Here is a 15,492-nt window from a genome sequence, read left to right as displayed (position 1 = left end):
TCTTTCATTTTTCGTTCAGAAAGACGGGCTGATCTGAAACAAAACCCCGAGCCTTCTCCATCTGTAATAGCATTACTTTTAATTTAGAAACATTTTTGCTTCCCAAGTGCAGAAAATCAAGCTTCCTGCAGAAAATCCACGTCTCAGCCGCCAAATAGAGGGGAGAAAATATGGATCATACCATAATACAAGCGGTTTTTAGCACTGACATGTTACTGCTGTTCTTGGCCACAATTTGCAGCCTGGGGGACACTTCAGCGGTGATGGACAACTTGGGTAAGCTTGGAATTTCATTATAAGGATATTCTTCTTGAAATTGAAGCACTTTTTCGTCGTTCGGCCCTTATGGTCTGGCGTATGGAAATATCTCGGACTGGTCGTCGCAGGTTTGGTGTTAAGAGTCTTTTCTTTTCTAACCAAGTGCAGGTTCCCTTGTCTTCTCATGGTCATTCCAACCCTCCTATTATTGCAGAACGCCCTTAGTTTGCATTGCATCAATCATCATGGCGGTACCTAAGTACTTTTGTTTTTAGCACAATGGCAACTAAGTTTCGTCATAATCTCAGAACGTTTTGAACTTAAACACGATCGATCTGTACGTACAATATCGAGGCAGTGGCTAGCCCAGAGGGTGAGGGTGACACCGTGACAGGGTACGCATTTGTCTGGTAGGGAGGCTGAGAAGCAACTGATCAGCATTGGGGCTCAAGATCAGGGAGTCTGAGGAGGAACTCGCGATCGATTGTAGTACCGGAGCTGACTGCTTTAAACGCTAGCTCTCTCGTTATCAGTGTTTCTACTGTGAACAAACTAGTGCTGCCATGGCAGTACCATCCAGCTGGCTCTTTTCACCTATTTCAGTGATCATCAGAACTGGAAATTCTATATGAATTACTTCCGAGAGGAGGTAATCCGGTCAAACCTGAAAGGCTATTACAGACGACGGAGCTAGCTAGACTGTCGAAACACGTACGTGACCCGATGCAAGGATTACCGTTTGAACGAAATGTTTTAGTTAATGGAGGAGAGGGATTGATAGATCATGCATATATATGAATGAAAATTTTTATTTTTTATTTATTTTTTTATTCATTTTTTTTATATTTTTTAATTTTTCTAAAAATAAATTCACAACATCATTAAAATTATTTTCTTAATTATTAAATTATAATAATAATAATTATTATTATTATTTTATTTAGACCAATCTATAGTAGCATTTTTTTAAAGAAAAATTTAGTTGCAAGCACAACTGTACATTAATATGAAAGAATCAGTATTAATATACATATTAATACACGACTTTGTTTGTACATAATAAAACTCTTTTTCTATGTAAATATAAGAAAGTAGAGAGACATAAGTTCCAGCAGTACTGTTGTACTCATGCGTGCATATTTGATGTTATTGGGAATATGTGATTTATATAAAAAATAATGATCTTTTAATAGTAAATTATATATTTTATAAAAAGAGTGCAAAATTTATATGGCTCCCAAATATGTTTATTAATTTAGGTTTTGTTTAGCTACATAGTTCATATGAGATGATATAAGATGAGATGTTTTGTTGAAAATTGAATAAAATATTATCATAATATAACTTTTTAGTAGTAATTTTGTTTTGAAATTTAAAAAAGTTGAATTGTTTGTTATATTTTTTTATAATAATTTTAAAAAACTAGAATAATTATATGAAATAAGATGAAATGAGATAGTTTAATTTTATATAATCAAACTAACCAAACGATCCATCCGATTAACCGATCTGTCCAATCTGAACAAAATCGGGTTCATCGGGTCAACATATAATAGCGGGTTGTTTTTATTTGAAACCGTCGAACTCGTTTCTCTTCTCCTCACTGCCCGTAGAAATCCTAGCCAATGGCGTTCTTCGTTGCCGTCTCCATCAGCGTTCTCTGTCGGCATTCTATATCACCTTTAGCCGTGGACCTTCCGTTGTTGCTCCCCTGGCTAGATCTGCACACTCTCTAAACCTAACGATGCTTCTCCATCTACCTCATCCGATTAGTACATCACAGGTTTCTTCGATTCTACGTCTTTATATTGAGAATAACCCCAATCTCTTTTAGTTCTCACAATCTCTTCATGTACTTGAGCAGCCTCTTTCAATTCTGCCATGGGTCTTGAGCAACGACTTGAGGGAACCCAAGTTCATGTACTCCATACACCAAAATCGCGATGTCTTCAGATGACTTCTCAAATATACCATGGCAGCGAACAACGTGTGAATGACCTTGAGGACGTAGACATCATGGGTGCGTTTGTGGCAGACTTTGTAGACGGTGCCACCATTGCCATGGCCAAGGACTTGAGCTTTTCGTGGTTGAAGACAGAGATGGCAGTAGAAGTGGCAGTATTGGTGATAGTATTGGGAGGAAGGGGTAAAGGGAATCGAAAAGTTGAAAAATTAAAGGAAATAGAAGAGTTGGGAGTTTCTTTAATGTTATTCGCAGGGTTAGTAATTCAAATAAAATAATATTTGAAGAATTTATGAAGTGTTTTGAAAAATCTTGATACACTTTTGTTTGAAGAATAAAGAGTGCAGGATCGGAGCATACGGTTTTATTCTAATCGAGGTTGTTCGGATAGGATTACCTCCTTAAATGGGATGGGTTAGTCGGGTCGGTCACAAACCTAATCGTGACCTGTTGGGTTGCAATCCTAGTAATGAGATAATTTAAATTAAGTATTTTTTAGATTTTGGAAAAGGAGATAAATAAAGTTTAATAAAAAATATTATAAAATTAACCAGTTCATTCCAAAGGGCATTCAGATGAGTAAAATAAGCACTCACTGAAAGTTGGCCTCGAGATAGTAATGAAATTGATTTCTAGATTTGAAAAATCTTAGAACCATTATTTTGAGAGAATCGTTGATTTAAATCGATCAAAATCTCAAAAGTACTAATAACATACAATACACTAGCATACATGTTAGGAGAAGCCGAGTTAAGAATCTAGGAAATTGCCATAACATTACAACACAACTGCGAATAAACGAGAGAATCGGTGAAGTCTGATTTGAGAATCATACATACCACAAACCTAACTTATTTTTCGTCGAGAGAACCATAGCCATCAAACGGGATCGAGTGTGATGGTTATCTCCAAGCAAGAGTTGTGTGACTAGAACAACGCTGAGATTATTGTTGGGGTAGAGAAATAGGAAAAATCTAGTTACAAATATAATTACATATTAATATGTGTACTAATCTAATGTGATTGGTCAAAAAATAGATTTTATTGAAAATAATATTAATTTAAATTTTTGATATAAAAAAATCTGTATTAATACGTAGATTAATATGTGATTTTGTTTATACGTAACAAAATTTGAAAAAAAAAAAAGACTTGAAGCATCTTGAGAAAAGGAAGGAAAAAAAATATAATGATTATTTTATAAATTTTATATTTAAATTATGTTTAAAAATAAAATAAGATGTGATTAAAAAAATAAAATTTTTATTTACAGTTATTTTTATATATTTTATTAATATAATTAATTAAATATTAAAAAAATTCATACAACATATTATATTAGTAGAATCTAGAGAATATATAAAAGAGCACTGCTACACAGCAGCTCCATATCTAATATACTAGTATAAAATAACAGAAAGTAAAATAATAAATTTATATTTTTTAATAATGTAAAATATATGAGACTGCTGTGTAGATTTTCTGTATATAAAACTCACAGTAAGTAATATGACTCTTAAATAAATTTTTGTGGCTTATCCCACGGCCAACCTTCGCTGGTGAGCCTTCACATGCTGACTCGGGAAGCACAGTACGGGGATACTGCTTAAATAGCCCTGTCAGTGTGCCCCCGTCAGTGTCACCCCCAGAAAGTGGAAAAAATGGCGAGGAAGGGCAAGGAGGTGGCCGGAAAGGCTCCCGCCGGCAAAAGAAAGCGCGGCAGAGACGACGACAAGTCTGGATCCATTTGGAAGAAGAGGAATCGCGAGGTCCTCCAGTTCTTCGAGGACGTTGTTGCCGAGGCCGACGATACCGATGCTAGCGACGACAGTGACATAGATAATTGTGTGCTCCCTCTCTCTCTCTGTCTCTGTCTCTGTCTCTCTCTACCTCACTATCTGTTTGTCAATCTATCTCCATTATGTTTTCTCGTGGTACATTGTATTTGTTCTAGGGTTTCCTTGGGGATTTACTGGATTTGATGAATTTTGGCGATCAATTTGTGGAAATGGACATACTTCCTCATTTTCTCCGTGTCTTTGATTTTGTTCTAGGTGGAATTTATGGGTGCTTTTGTTTTTTCTGCGATGGGGACTTTTAGGGAATTGGATGTTAATTTCGGAGCTTGTATTGTAAAATGGTGCTTGTTGATGGTTTTTAAATTATTTTTGGGGTTTAGTTTAGGGTTTGTGAAGTCAGTTTTGATCTTTCGGCTCTAAGGGGTTTTCCATCAAATATTTTATTTTGTTTCAATTTTGGGGTATGTTGCATGAAATGGTGTATATGTTTGTGTTTTCAGGTTATGTGCTGTTTGGTGGAAAATATATAGGGGGGTAGGATTGTGCATGAGTAGGGTTTTTTTTTTGGCTAACTGGCACATGCACCCTATGGGTCTTTTTGCCACAGCTACGCCCTCCATCCCTTCTTATGGGGAGGAGGTACCAATGTAGCTAGAGCTTATTGGCAAAATAAAATCACTAAGTGGTTTTTATTGAAATGACTTTGGATATGGTGGACAATGGATTGAGTTGTAGGTCTAACCTGCGCGTTTTGGCAGCAATGATGCTGAATTTGCACTGCATGACATTGTTTTATGTTTTATGTGTCTCAGTTTTGCTGTTTACAGGAAAGGATAAAAATGGGAAATTTGTTCTTTTTCATTACAACCTCAGACATTTGAGATATACTTTAAGGGACTTATGCTAATTTCCTAGTTTCTGCCAAGATTTTCTTATGGCAGTCTAAACATTGTTAGATTGTTGTGGTAATGTCAGTAAATTGTCCATGAAGGGTTCATTAAGCCATTTTTTTAACAATTGTTGAAGTCAGAGGAACATATTGAAATGATTGTGTCTACGTTTATTGCCTTCCACCATGTTGCAGAAAATTTTCATATATTCAACCTCTTGACTTTCTGACTGTTTTGTTTTGCTGTCGAACTTTGGGTTCCATACTTCAATTACATGAGTTATGGGTTTCTGGTGTGTCCAGATGTTGGTCACTTGTCTGGCCAACAGTGCTGATGGTACAATGCAATTATTGATTATCTTAGATCTATCGTCATTATTTATCCAAAAGAAAAAAATGGTTTGATCTGCCAGCATACACAATTTGATCAATGCAGCAAGTATTATAAACTAATCTTCCTTTACCAATAATTGGTAACAGATTTTATGGAGGAAGAATTTTTTTCAGAGCCGAATATCAAGAGAGAAACAGAGAATGCCCAGGACATTCCTCTTGTGCCCAAAGAGGAGATCAATGAAGATGATTTCGATAAGATAATGGAGGAACGATATAAGACTGGTTCTGATTTCTCTACATTTGCTGGGGACGATTATGATAACAAAAGATCAATTGAAAGAAATTCTCTCATACCTTCTGCTAAGGATCCAACCATCTGGAAAGTTAAATGCATGGTATGGTACCTGGAATATTGTTTTGGTGATTGTTGAAGCCTATCCTCCCCTCTGGTTCTCCTTTACCTTATGTCTTGCTGAAACTTGTTTTCTGTAGGTTGGACGTGAGAGGCAGTCAGCTTTTTGTCTCATGCAGAAATATGTAGACTTGAAATTATTAGGTTCCAAACTCCAGATAATTTCTGCATTTGCTCTTGATCAGATGAAGGGTTTTATTTGTATCGAAGCTGAGAAGCAATGTGACATCAATGAGGTAATGTGTTGGATTAACTTTGATGATATTGTGATTAACTGTACTCATAAAATTTTTCGTTACTGCAGACAATTTTATTATTAGTAGACTGATATCTGTACCATGCTTTTGTGAGCTTAGGCATGCAAAGGCATTTCTAGTATATATCCTACCCGGGTAATGCCAGTGCCAAAAAATGAAGTTTCTCATTTGTTCTCTGCCCGAAGTAAGTGCAATGAAGTTTCTGAGGGCACGTGGGCTCGTGTGAAGAATGGAAAGTACAGAGGAGACCTAGCACAGGTGTGGTCTCGACTTGACGTAGTTGTCCACCAGTTGCTTTTAATTTTTATTTCTTATTTTTTTAATTTTTTCTACCTGTAGATTGTAGCCGTGAACGTTGCACGGAAAAAAGCAACAGTGAAGCTTATTCCAAGAATTGATCTACAAGCATTGGCTGCGAAATATGTAATGCAATTTATTTCTATATTGGTTCCCTTTTCTCTTTCTTGGTGATAGTTAATTTTTTTACATGTATCATCTGATATATAATACATAATTTCGTTATATACAATCTCAAAGTTGATTTTGATTTTGCTGGAAAAAAATTGCATTTTCTGTGTAGTTGCTTTTCAGATTTACTATCTTTAATGAAAATATTAAAGAAGATTAAAAAATGATAGTTTATTGCATTTTCAATTGTGGAGTTCGTATTTGTTATATTCCATCAGATTGAATCAACTATTAATTGACATATTTGTGAAAGAAAAAATTGATAGTTTCTTGATTCTCTTCATAAGTTTAAAGACAACGGTCTCTTGCTTGGTTAATCTATGGTGTCCAACCTTAACGCCTAGGGATTGGCTGAAGTGGTAAGGGCTTTGGTTTTTGGGGTATGCTCCCTTGTCTAAGATTTGAACCCTTGGGTGCAAGTAATTTCTAGAGGCCATATTGCATTGGTAAAAGCCAATAATCTACTTAATCCTTGTGATGTGGGCACTTATAGTGGGCTTGCTGTAAGTGTTTGGGGTTTAACTGGATAAAAGACATGTTGCTTTTGTAGCCATTTAAAGGAAAATAGGGTTAATTATGGGAGAAAGGAAATCGGGTTTATAATTTTAATTGTTGAGAAGTTTATGTGCTTTGTTCATTGCCATTGTTTTTTTTTTTTGTTTTTTCCTTTGGGATTAATGAACTTGGTAGGTGTAACATTAATAATCTATTTAGCATATCATTCTTACAGGGTGGGGGAGTTAAGCTCAAGAAAAATTCAATTCCGGCACCAAGATTGATGAGCACAAGTGAACTTGAGTAATATGCATAATCTTTTCTTTTTTAATTTATCTTTTCGAAGTCTCAGCTTCTCTTACATATACGTTTGTATTCAAACTTTGAAGGGAGTTTCGGCCTCTCATTAAATTCAAACGTGATCGTGACACCGATACAGTTTTCGAGGTTCTGGATGGATTGATGTTCAAGGGTGGATATTTGTTTAAGAAAATACCAACAGATTCTTTAAGTTGCTGGGGCGTTGAGCCATCAGAAGAGGAGCTCCTGAAGTTTAAACCTTCTGTGAATACTGAATCTGATAATTTGGAGTGGCTTTCACAGCTTTATGGTGAACAAAAGAAAAAGCGGATTGTAAGAAGTGATAAAGGGGGTGGAAAAGGAGAGGGCTCTTCAGGATCTGGTGATGTGAATGGTTTTGAACTGTATGATTTTGTTTGTTTTGGGTGAGTCCTGTACAAACTCATGCAGCATTCATGATCCCGTGCATATCTCTTATATTTATCCAACTGCTTTGCATTTATTTTGTTTGCTACTTCAGGCGTAAAGATTTTGGTGTTATCGTAGGCATGGAGAAAGATGATTCTTACAAGGTAGATAATTTGTTGATGTGGTTTATATCTTTATACACATTTTTTAAATTGGTCACTTAACCTGTATTTATTGTTATAGATTTTGAAAGAGGGGTTAGCAGGACCTGATGTGGTGACTATTCAGCTTCCTGAGTTAAAGAGTGGGCCTTTTGATACGAAATTCACTGCTTTGGATCAGCGCATGAAGCCCATATCTGTCACTGATACTATAAAGGTTTTGGAAGGACCAATAAAGGTTTGACACTATTATAAATGGAAAGGTGTCTTATACTTAGTTTGCTTGATTATAATTGGCTTTAGAGGTTTAAGATTAATATACTAGTTATTGACTTTGCAGGGTAGGCAAGGGATTGTTAGGAAAATCTACAGAGGCATAATCTTTTTCTATGATGAGAATGAGACAGAAAATGGTGGTTATCTCTGTGCTAAATCCCACTCGTGTGAGAAAATCAAGTTATTCACTGATATGTCTAATGACAAGGTTGTGAGTATTAAAAAGCAGCCGTAGTTTCCTTTCTTACATTTCTCTTTTTGTTTGCGTTTGGAAAAGGAAGGGGGGGGGGGGGTGTGTTTGCCTCCTAACATTCTTTTAAATGATCTTTGTTCTCCCTCATTCAGGGTGGTGAATCGGGTCCATTGGGTTTTGAGGACTTCGCATCATCTCCTAAATCACCTCTTTCTCCGAAAATGCCATGGCAAGCTAGGGAAAATAGTCGTGAATGTATGTGTTGGTGTTCAGTTTTTTAAGTTCTGAGCTATAGATACCAACGTTTAATGTCTTGGCAATTAATAAATGTTTTCTATGCAGTCAATCGTGGGGATAAAGATGGAATGTTCTCTATTGGTCAAACCTTGAGAATCCGTGTTGGTCCTCTAAAGGGATACCTCTGCCGTGTTTTAGCTTTACGTCATTCTGATGTTACAGTCAAGTTGGATTCACAGCACAAGGTTCTTACAGGTTTGTTAACTATGGCCTGCTTTTATTCTATCTCATGAGATATGCGACTATTATGATGTTTTTGTTCTTTTTTATAAATTTGTCACTGCTATGATGTATCTCCATGTTTCGGTATTTTGTTGGTATTCCTGCAGTTAAAAGCGAGCATCTTTCTGAGGTTCGAGGAAAGAGCTCTACCATATCTATGAGGTACTCATATACAACTGTAATGATGCGTTTCAGTGTGTTTGTTTTCTGTTTTGTAATAATCATTCTGACATGCTTTGTTCTAACTTTAAAAGTGAGAATCCAGAGTCCAGTTCTTTAGAGCCATTTAATCTTCTTGGAACCGAAGGCTGCTCCAGAGGTGGGAACCTATTATACTACAAGTTTGAATATATTTTATATAGGTAGTAAATGATTTTATCAATGAAAACAAAAGGTATAGCCCAAGTTTGAATATTGATGCTGGAACAGCATATTATTAGATCATTGAATTTGCACGTGGTAGAAGAATCTATGTGTATAGCGTGGAGGTTAAGTTGTTAGATTATGCATACAAATTTATCTTATGTTGTTAGATTCTGCATACAAATTTATCTAATGGTTTCTTTCACCTATCATTTTCTGTTTCATATTAAGATATATATTTTCTTTATATCTTAATTTTGTTCTTCAAGTTAACTTTTTATTTTATTTGTACAAATTATTATTCAAATTGTTACCTTTTGTTTATGGAGATTGCCTTCATGTTAATTAGACATTTTTTTTTTTTTTTCCTGAAGATTGGATGCAGGGAGCAGGAACATCAGCAGGGAGTGATGGGTGGAATTCTGGGGGGCTGTCTGCTGGAAGGTACAATTATGGTGATATCAATGATACTCATTCACTTTCTATACCTTAAAATTTTTGAAATAGAGGAAGTATATATTGGGGATGGGCTGATGGCTACCAGATCTCATAGAACAATGCTGTTGTGAATTATCTGTAAATTTTAAGTGCTCGTCTTTCTGTCCCATTAATTTGAATGCGCCCATTTATATTTTTGTAATGATTTAATATGTATATCCATTGTCTAGAATCAGAGCTCCAAAGAAAGTTGGAGCTATCCCTGTCGTAGATGGGATAGGTCATATCTTAACATTTCTTGAAAATTTCTTGTTTCAGATACTACCAAGTGCTAGATGTTGGATGGAAACTGTCTGATTTCACTTTGATCTAAAATATTTCTGGACGTTCTTGTAGTTGGATCTTTACCATTCTTTATTTGCTTTTGGCTGTATTATAATAAAGGAAGTTAAATTTTGAGCAGATTATTTAAAGTAATTGCTGATTTTTACTTCTGGACTATATCATATTGTTATTACTGCTTAATAAGTCACTCTCTTAATGACATCAGTACCTGTTGGAAATAAAAATGCTCGAATTGATGGGCACAACCTAGAAATAACAAGAGGAAGACTGAAAAATATGACTGCAACTGGGTTTCATATATTCTTGTAGGTTGTTCTACATATAGGTTTAATATAAATTTTGTAGCAAACAATCTAAAGTCTGACTACTTTTTATATTAGTGGTACTGTTGCTTCTACCTTTTCATTTTACTATGAAAGTATATTTCAACCCTGGCTTTGCCATATTCTGACACTGGTAATCACTTTCTTCCAGGAGCTCTTGGCCTAGCTTCCCTGCCTCTGGGTCAGCGGTTGGTTTTGAACTTGCTCTAAATATTTCAGCTCATTTGTGTGTGTGCGCGCGCATGCGGCACGCGTGCGTGTGCCTATATGAGTATTATGCAGGAATATCTAATTCTCCATTCATCTGTGACCATTTCTTATTTAATGGATTTACTGATGGTTTCAGCTTCAGCTGGAGTCCAGTTCTGCGAATCCTTTAGAGGGTAATGATGCCGAAAAAGGTATTTATTCATACACCATGTATATCAGCAATGAATTTTATGTTAAGCTAATCAATTGTGTGAATTCTTGTTATAATGAGTAGGTGTGGAAAATGCTGCTTGGGAGAGCAAAGTGATTCCTAATCAAAGTTCATCCTGGGGTGTTGTGGCAACTCATGAAAAGTCATCTTGGGGTGCTTCAGCATCTAATGGAGATCCATCCTTGGATACTGCAGTTATTAATGAAAAATCATCCTGGGGTGCTTCCACAGCTAATGAAAATTCATCGTGGGGTGCTGCAGCTGCTAATGAAAAATCATCCTGGGGTGCTTCCACAGCTAGTGAAAAATCTTCTTGGGGTACTGCAGCTTCCAATGATAGGGCTGTTGATCAAATTGCAGGCTGGGTAGAGGGCAAAGATGCTTGGAACAAAACTATTTCAAAAACTGGATTTGGGGGCAGTTCATCTAACAACTGGGATAAATCAGTAGCACCTGACAGAGATCTGCCAGGCTCTCCAAAAGTTTCTGGAGACAATTGGGGCAAAGGAAACCCCAAAATTGGAATTCTGGCTGATTCTTCAAATGATGCTGGTGTCACCTGGGAGAAAAAAACTGCATCTGATAATCAGGGTGGTGAGAGAACATCAGGGGAACCATGGAATAAAGGTAAGGGTATTGCTGCAAATCTGACCAGCAATTGGGGTAATTCGACTGCTGGAAAGACTCAACTGGATTCTTGGGGCAAAAGTAAAGATCCAGCTGAAGCTGGATTGTGGGAAAGGGAAAAGAACGATTGGAATGACAGGAAAAATATGGGATCTGGCTGGGATCAACAGAACTCATGGGACCAAGGCAAAGATGCAGTTGTCGGTGAGCGATCTCCTTGGGGAAAACCTGTGGACAGTGAAGTTAAAGGCACCGCTTCTGGATTTCGAGAAGATTCTTGGGGCAAGGCTGTTAAAAACTGGAGCACTAAGGATGGATCAAGTGGAAGCAAGACTGACTGGAAAATCTCGACGCCTGTGGCTGAGAATCAGGCTGGGGATTGGGGTAATGCTGGTGGGAATCAGACCCAAGCTGGAGGTTCTTGGAATAAACCAGCCGGAGGGTCAACGTGGAGTAAATACGCTGATGCAACTTTGGAAGATGAATCTAAAGGCAAGAGGGATCAAGAAGACTGTTGGAATAGATCCAAAAGTTCTGGTGGGGATCGAGGTTCTTCTTGGAATAAACAAGATGGAGGTTCCTGGGGTAAACCAGCTGGGGGGTCGACATGGAGTAAACAAGCTGCTGCAAGTTTGGAAGATGAATCTGAAGGCAAAAGGGATCAAGATGACTCTTGGAATAGATCCAAAAATTCCAGCGGGGATCAAGGTTCTGGTGGTTGGAACAAAGGGTGGGTGGAAAATAAAGAGGATACAAACGGGCGAGATAGCTGGGCGAGGCCAAAAGCATTTGATAAGGATAGTGGGTTTGGTGGGAGAAGGGGGAGAGGAGGTGGCCGGGGAGGTAGAGATCAATTTGGCAGGGGAAGATCATTCAGTCAGCGACTTTCTGGTTGGAACGGAGCTCAAGAAAACACAAGTACAAATGATGGGACATCCTCAGGAAATTCGTCTGGGTGGACCAATGACCAAGCATGGGGCAGTGGGGATACTCGCCAAATGTATGGAGGTAAGTCCTCTGGCTGGAATAATATTACTACTGGAAACAATGAAGAGGATGACCATAAAGATCAATGGGGTGATTGGAACAAGGGGAAAACATCATCTGATGGTTCGGCACGTGGATGGAATCAAAGTTCTGGTTGGAAAAGTGGATCAAAGGATGGAAAAAATGATGATTCTAATTGGGGCAGAAGTAGTTGGAGCTCCGGATCAAGTGATGCCACTAGAAACCCGGATTCAAGCTGGGGAAGAAAAAGTGATGGGAATGAAGATGGGAACCAAGATTCTAATTGGGGCAAAAGAAGTAACTGGAACTCTGAATCTGGTGATGCAAACAAGGACTCAGGCTGGGGCAAGAAAAGCAATTGGGCAAGTGGCAATCAGTCAATAGCTGGTGGAAGTGGAGACCAAACGGAGAGTTTCAGTGAAAGGGCAAGTGATGGGAATTACAGAGGAGGTTTTGGAGCTAGAGGCAGTTCAGACAGGGGAGGCTTTAGAGGTAGAGGGGGTTTTGGAGGCAGAGGTGGAGACAGGGGGGGTTTTGGTGGCAGAGGCAGAGAACGGGGGGGTTTCGGAGGTAGAGGTAGATCAGACAGAGGAGGTTTTGGTGGTAGATCAGACCGAGGAGGATTTGGAGGCAGAGGCCGTGGAAGGTGGGATCAAAGTGGTGGTTGGAATAACAGAAACGACAGTAGTGAGGATAAGCCCTCTGACTGGAACCAAGAGGCAGGCGAGGGATGGAAGAAAAATGACGGTGTAGAAACTTGGAATGGAGCCAGTGATAAGAATAAATCGCAGAGTTGGAATGCAGGAAGCTGTGGAACTAGCAATCAAACCAGTGGGTGGAATAGCAAGGGTTGGAACCAGCCAACAGCAGCTAAAGATGCTGCTGGTAGTGGCTGGAACAAAGGATCCGGTTCAAGTAATGAAGCTGGTGGAAGCAAGGGAAACAATGCAGGATCAACAGAAGCCTCTGGCGGGAACCAGTGGTCAAGCTGGGACAAATCAACCATAGGCACTGAGATTAAAGAAACTAATCAGCAAGGGGAAGGAGGTTGGTAAAAATGCACTAAAGCATTAGCTTGACCTATGTTCAGAGTTCTTTTTCCTGTAGATATCGGTACTACTTCAAGTGTACACGGGAAGGGTCTAAGTGAACTGTATGGAACCCGATATTATACTTAAAATAACTGTATGGCTTTACATTTTGAACCATATTGCTGGTGTAGGCAGTTTTTGGACTGGCATCATGCACAGCAAGAGATGTTCATGTTTTTCATGGCATTGGATGCTGAATCGCAGCATTAAAAATTTTGTGTGATGTTATTGACCGGCCTTTGTTTTGGTTCAAAATGAGGCCGTTACGTGTTTCTTATTGATGCTGTTCAGATTTCGTGGGATTATCGCCCCTTTTTGCAGTCATTTTTGTGGCTGCTTGTTCATCATTTGGTGTCTTGGTGTCTTTGCCTTTTGATTGGATGAAAATCTTTTAGAATGTTCAAATTTTAATATTTATGAAAGGATACATAGACAATGACTTAGGTCTTATAATTTTTTTTCTTAAAGTTCTTTGAATGAATTTCTCAAGTGCTATTAAAGGCACAGTAAATATTATAAAAGACCCATTTTATATCTCTATATCTATCACTTGAAGTTATAAAAATTAGGATCTAAATTTATTTATTTATTTATGCCTTCAGGTGGTCAAAACCTGGATTTGGTTGGCATTAATTTTGAACTTCGTCCCTGTACAGACGTCATATTCAACCAGCCTCACCGAGTTGGCGGTTATAGAATCATATCTTCAAGAGTGCTTGATCTTTTACCTCCAACGAAACAATTTCAATATGTTTGATCGGATTTTTAAATGTCAACAATTTCATTAATCTTCCCCGCACCCCCCCACCCCCGGCGCATGTTGTGTATTGTTGATGCCAATTTTGTTGTGATTCATTTCTTTGTTTTAGCAGAGGCGCATGTCATGGGATTCTTTCTTTTGTATTTCTTTAAACCTCCAGCTTTCCCTTGGGTAAGAGAAATTTGAATCTCCTTTTTCCTCCATTGTAGGTTCAAGGGAAAACTATAAGCGAGCTTAATTGATATCCATGCCATATAATCAGATGGTGACGATGGGAATAAGTGGACATAAATAGCATATATATATATATATATTTTTTTTTTTTCCCCCCCAAATTCTCATATGATAACTTGATGAGTATTGATATAAGATGGATTATATTTTAGTTTTATCCATATAAATATTTTTAAAATATTAAGCTAACATAGAAAAGAAGATAGTATATTTAATTTTGGTCTTGCGTGGAGAGTTATCAAATCAATTCAACAGATCACAAGAAAAGCCAGAGAAAATATACCTTAAATGTTGTACATCAATGGTCGGACTTCAAGGCAAGAACATAATGGGCTCATGAGCCAAAAGTGATTCTTTAATGCAACAACTAGGGTTTATTTATATATTTTTTGTTTTTGGAGCTGCTTGTGTAGGTTTAATTCTAAAGGACAATATTGTCTAGCGTCTACTAGGATTGATCCTCTGCAATATATTGGCCATATGAATAAGACAGATTCAACAAATTCACCACCAAAAGAGCCACCGCTTTTTTTTTCCCTAATCAAGCTTGATCATATTTAGAGAACTGAATAAGAGTTTTACACAAACTAGAGACTTTAAACAGGAAAGCATAGGTACAAATTAAATACAGAACATTACAAAATAGGTGGGTCTTTTCTACTATGGAAATCTAGAAGACATTGAGATAGTTTTATAAGGGGTATGCTGCCAAACAACTCATTTGTAGCGGCCTATTGCACCATATTATGCGCCTATTGATTTTGGTGACGATGAATTTTGATAGGAGACAAGTTCTGGAAAGACTGCAACAAGTAGCTTATATCATTAAGTACATTGAAGATGGACTAGTCCGGTGAGGAGGATGGAATCAGAAGGACATCTATGATTATTTGACTGTCGCCTTCAATGGTAATGCTGGGGATCTTCCTGAAGGCAGCTTCTTCAATTGCAAGTTTTGCTGCCATAGCTTCACCAAAAGAGCCACTGCTTACAACCACATATGACATATTTAATATTAGTGTCAATCTTTCTAAGATTACCTGTTTTCACGTTTAAGGTGAATGGTCATTTAATTATGATGCACCTTAATTTCTACAACAGAACAGTTTTGTTATATATAAGTACAGTCTTGTACTAATCTGTATACC

At 37.5% G+C, this 15,492-nt stretch overlaps 1 protein-coding gene across 2 annotated transcripts; it reads left to right on the top strand.

Annotated features, from left to right (window-relative positions):
- Positions 1-3,766: 3,766 nt before the first annotated feature.
- On the top strand, positions 3,767-13,697 carry LOC122288301 (protein RNA-directed DNA methylation 3). 2 transcript variants are annotated; one of them, XM_043095556.1, is made up of 18 exons: positions 3,767-4,066; positions 5,390-5,640; positions 5,738-5,893; positions 6,014-6,172; positions 6,254-6,337; positions 7,113-7,180; positions 7,267-7,602; positions 7,698-7,749; positions 7,829-7,984; positions 8,087-8,230; positions 8,368-8,470; positions 8,558-8,707; positions 8,842-8,896; positions 8,989-9,053; positions 9,472-9,541; positions 10,355-10,391; positions 10,550-10,604; positions 10,688-13,697. In XM_043095556.1, exons 1-18 carry the CDS (start codon positions 3,883-3,885, stop codon positions 13,312-13,314), a joined length of 4,752 nt encoding a protein of 1,583 aa, XP_042951490.1. In that variant the 5' UTR covers positions 3,767-3,882; the 3' UTR covers positions 13,315-13,697. The 2 variants fall into 2 exon arrangements, with proteins under 2 accessions (XP_042951490.1, XP_042951489.1); XM_043095555.1 differs by having other exon boundaries at positions 8,087-8,233.
- Positions 13,698-15,492: the final 1,795 nt, after the last annotated feature.

Source organism: Carya illinoinensis, chromosome 1 (assembly GCF_018687715.1).
Source record: "Carya illinoinensis cultivar Pawnee chromosome 1, C.illinoinensisPawnee_v1, whole genome shotgun sequence".
In the NCBI taxonomy this organism is placed as follows: Eukaryota; Viridiplantae; Streptophyta; class Magnoliopsida; order Fagales; family Juglandaceae; genus Carya; species Carya illinoinensis.
The sequence above is the reverse complement of the archived record's forward strand: the minus strand, read 5'-3'. Positions and strand labels throughout refer to the sequence as shown.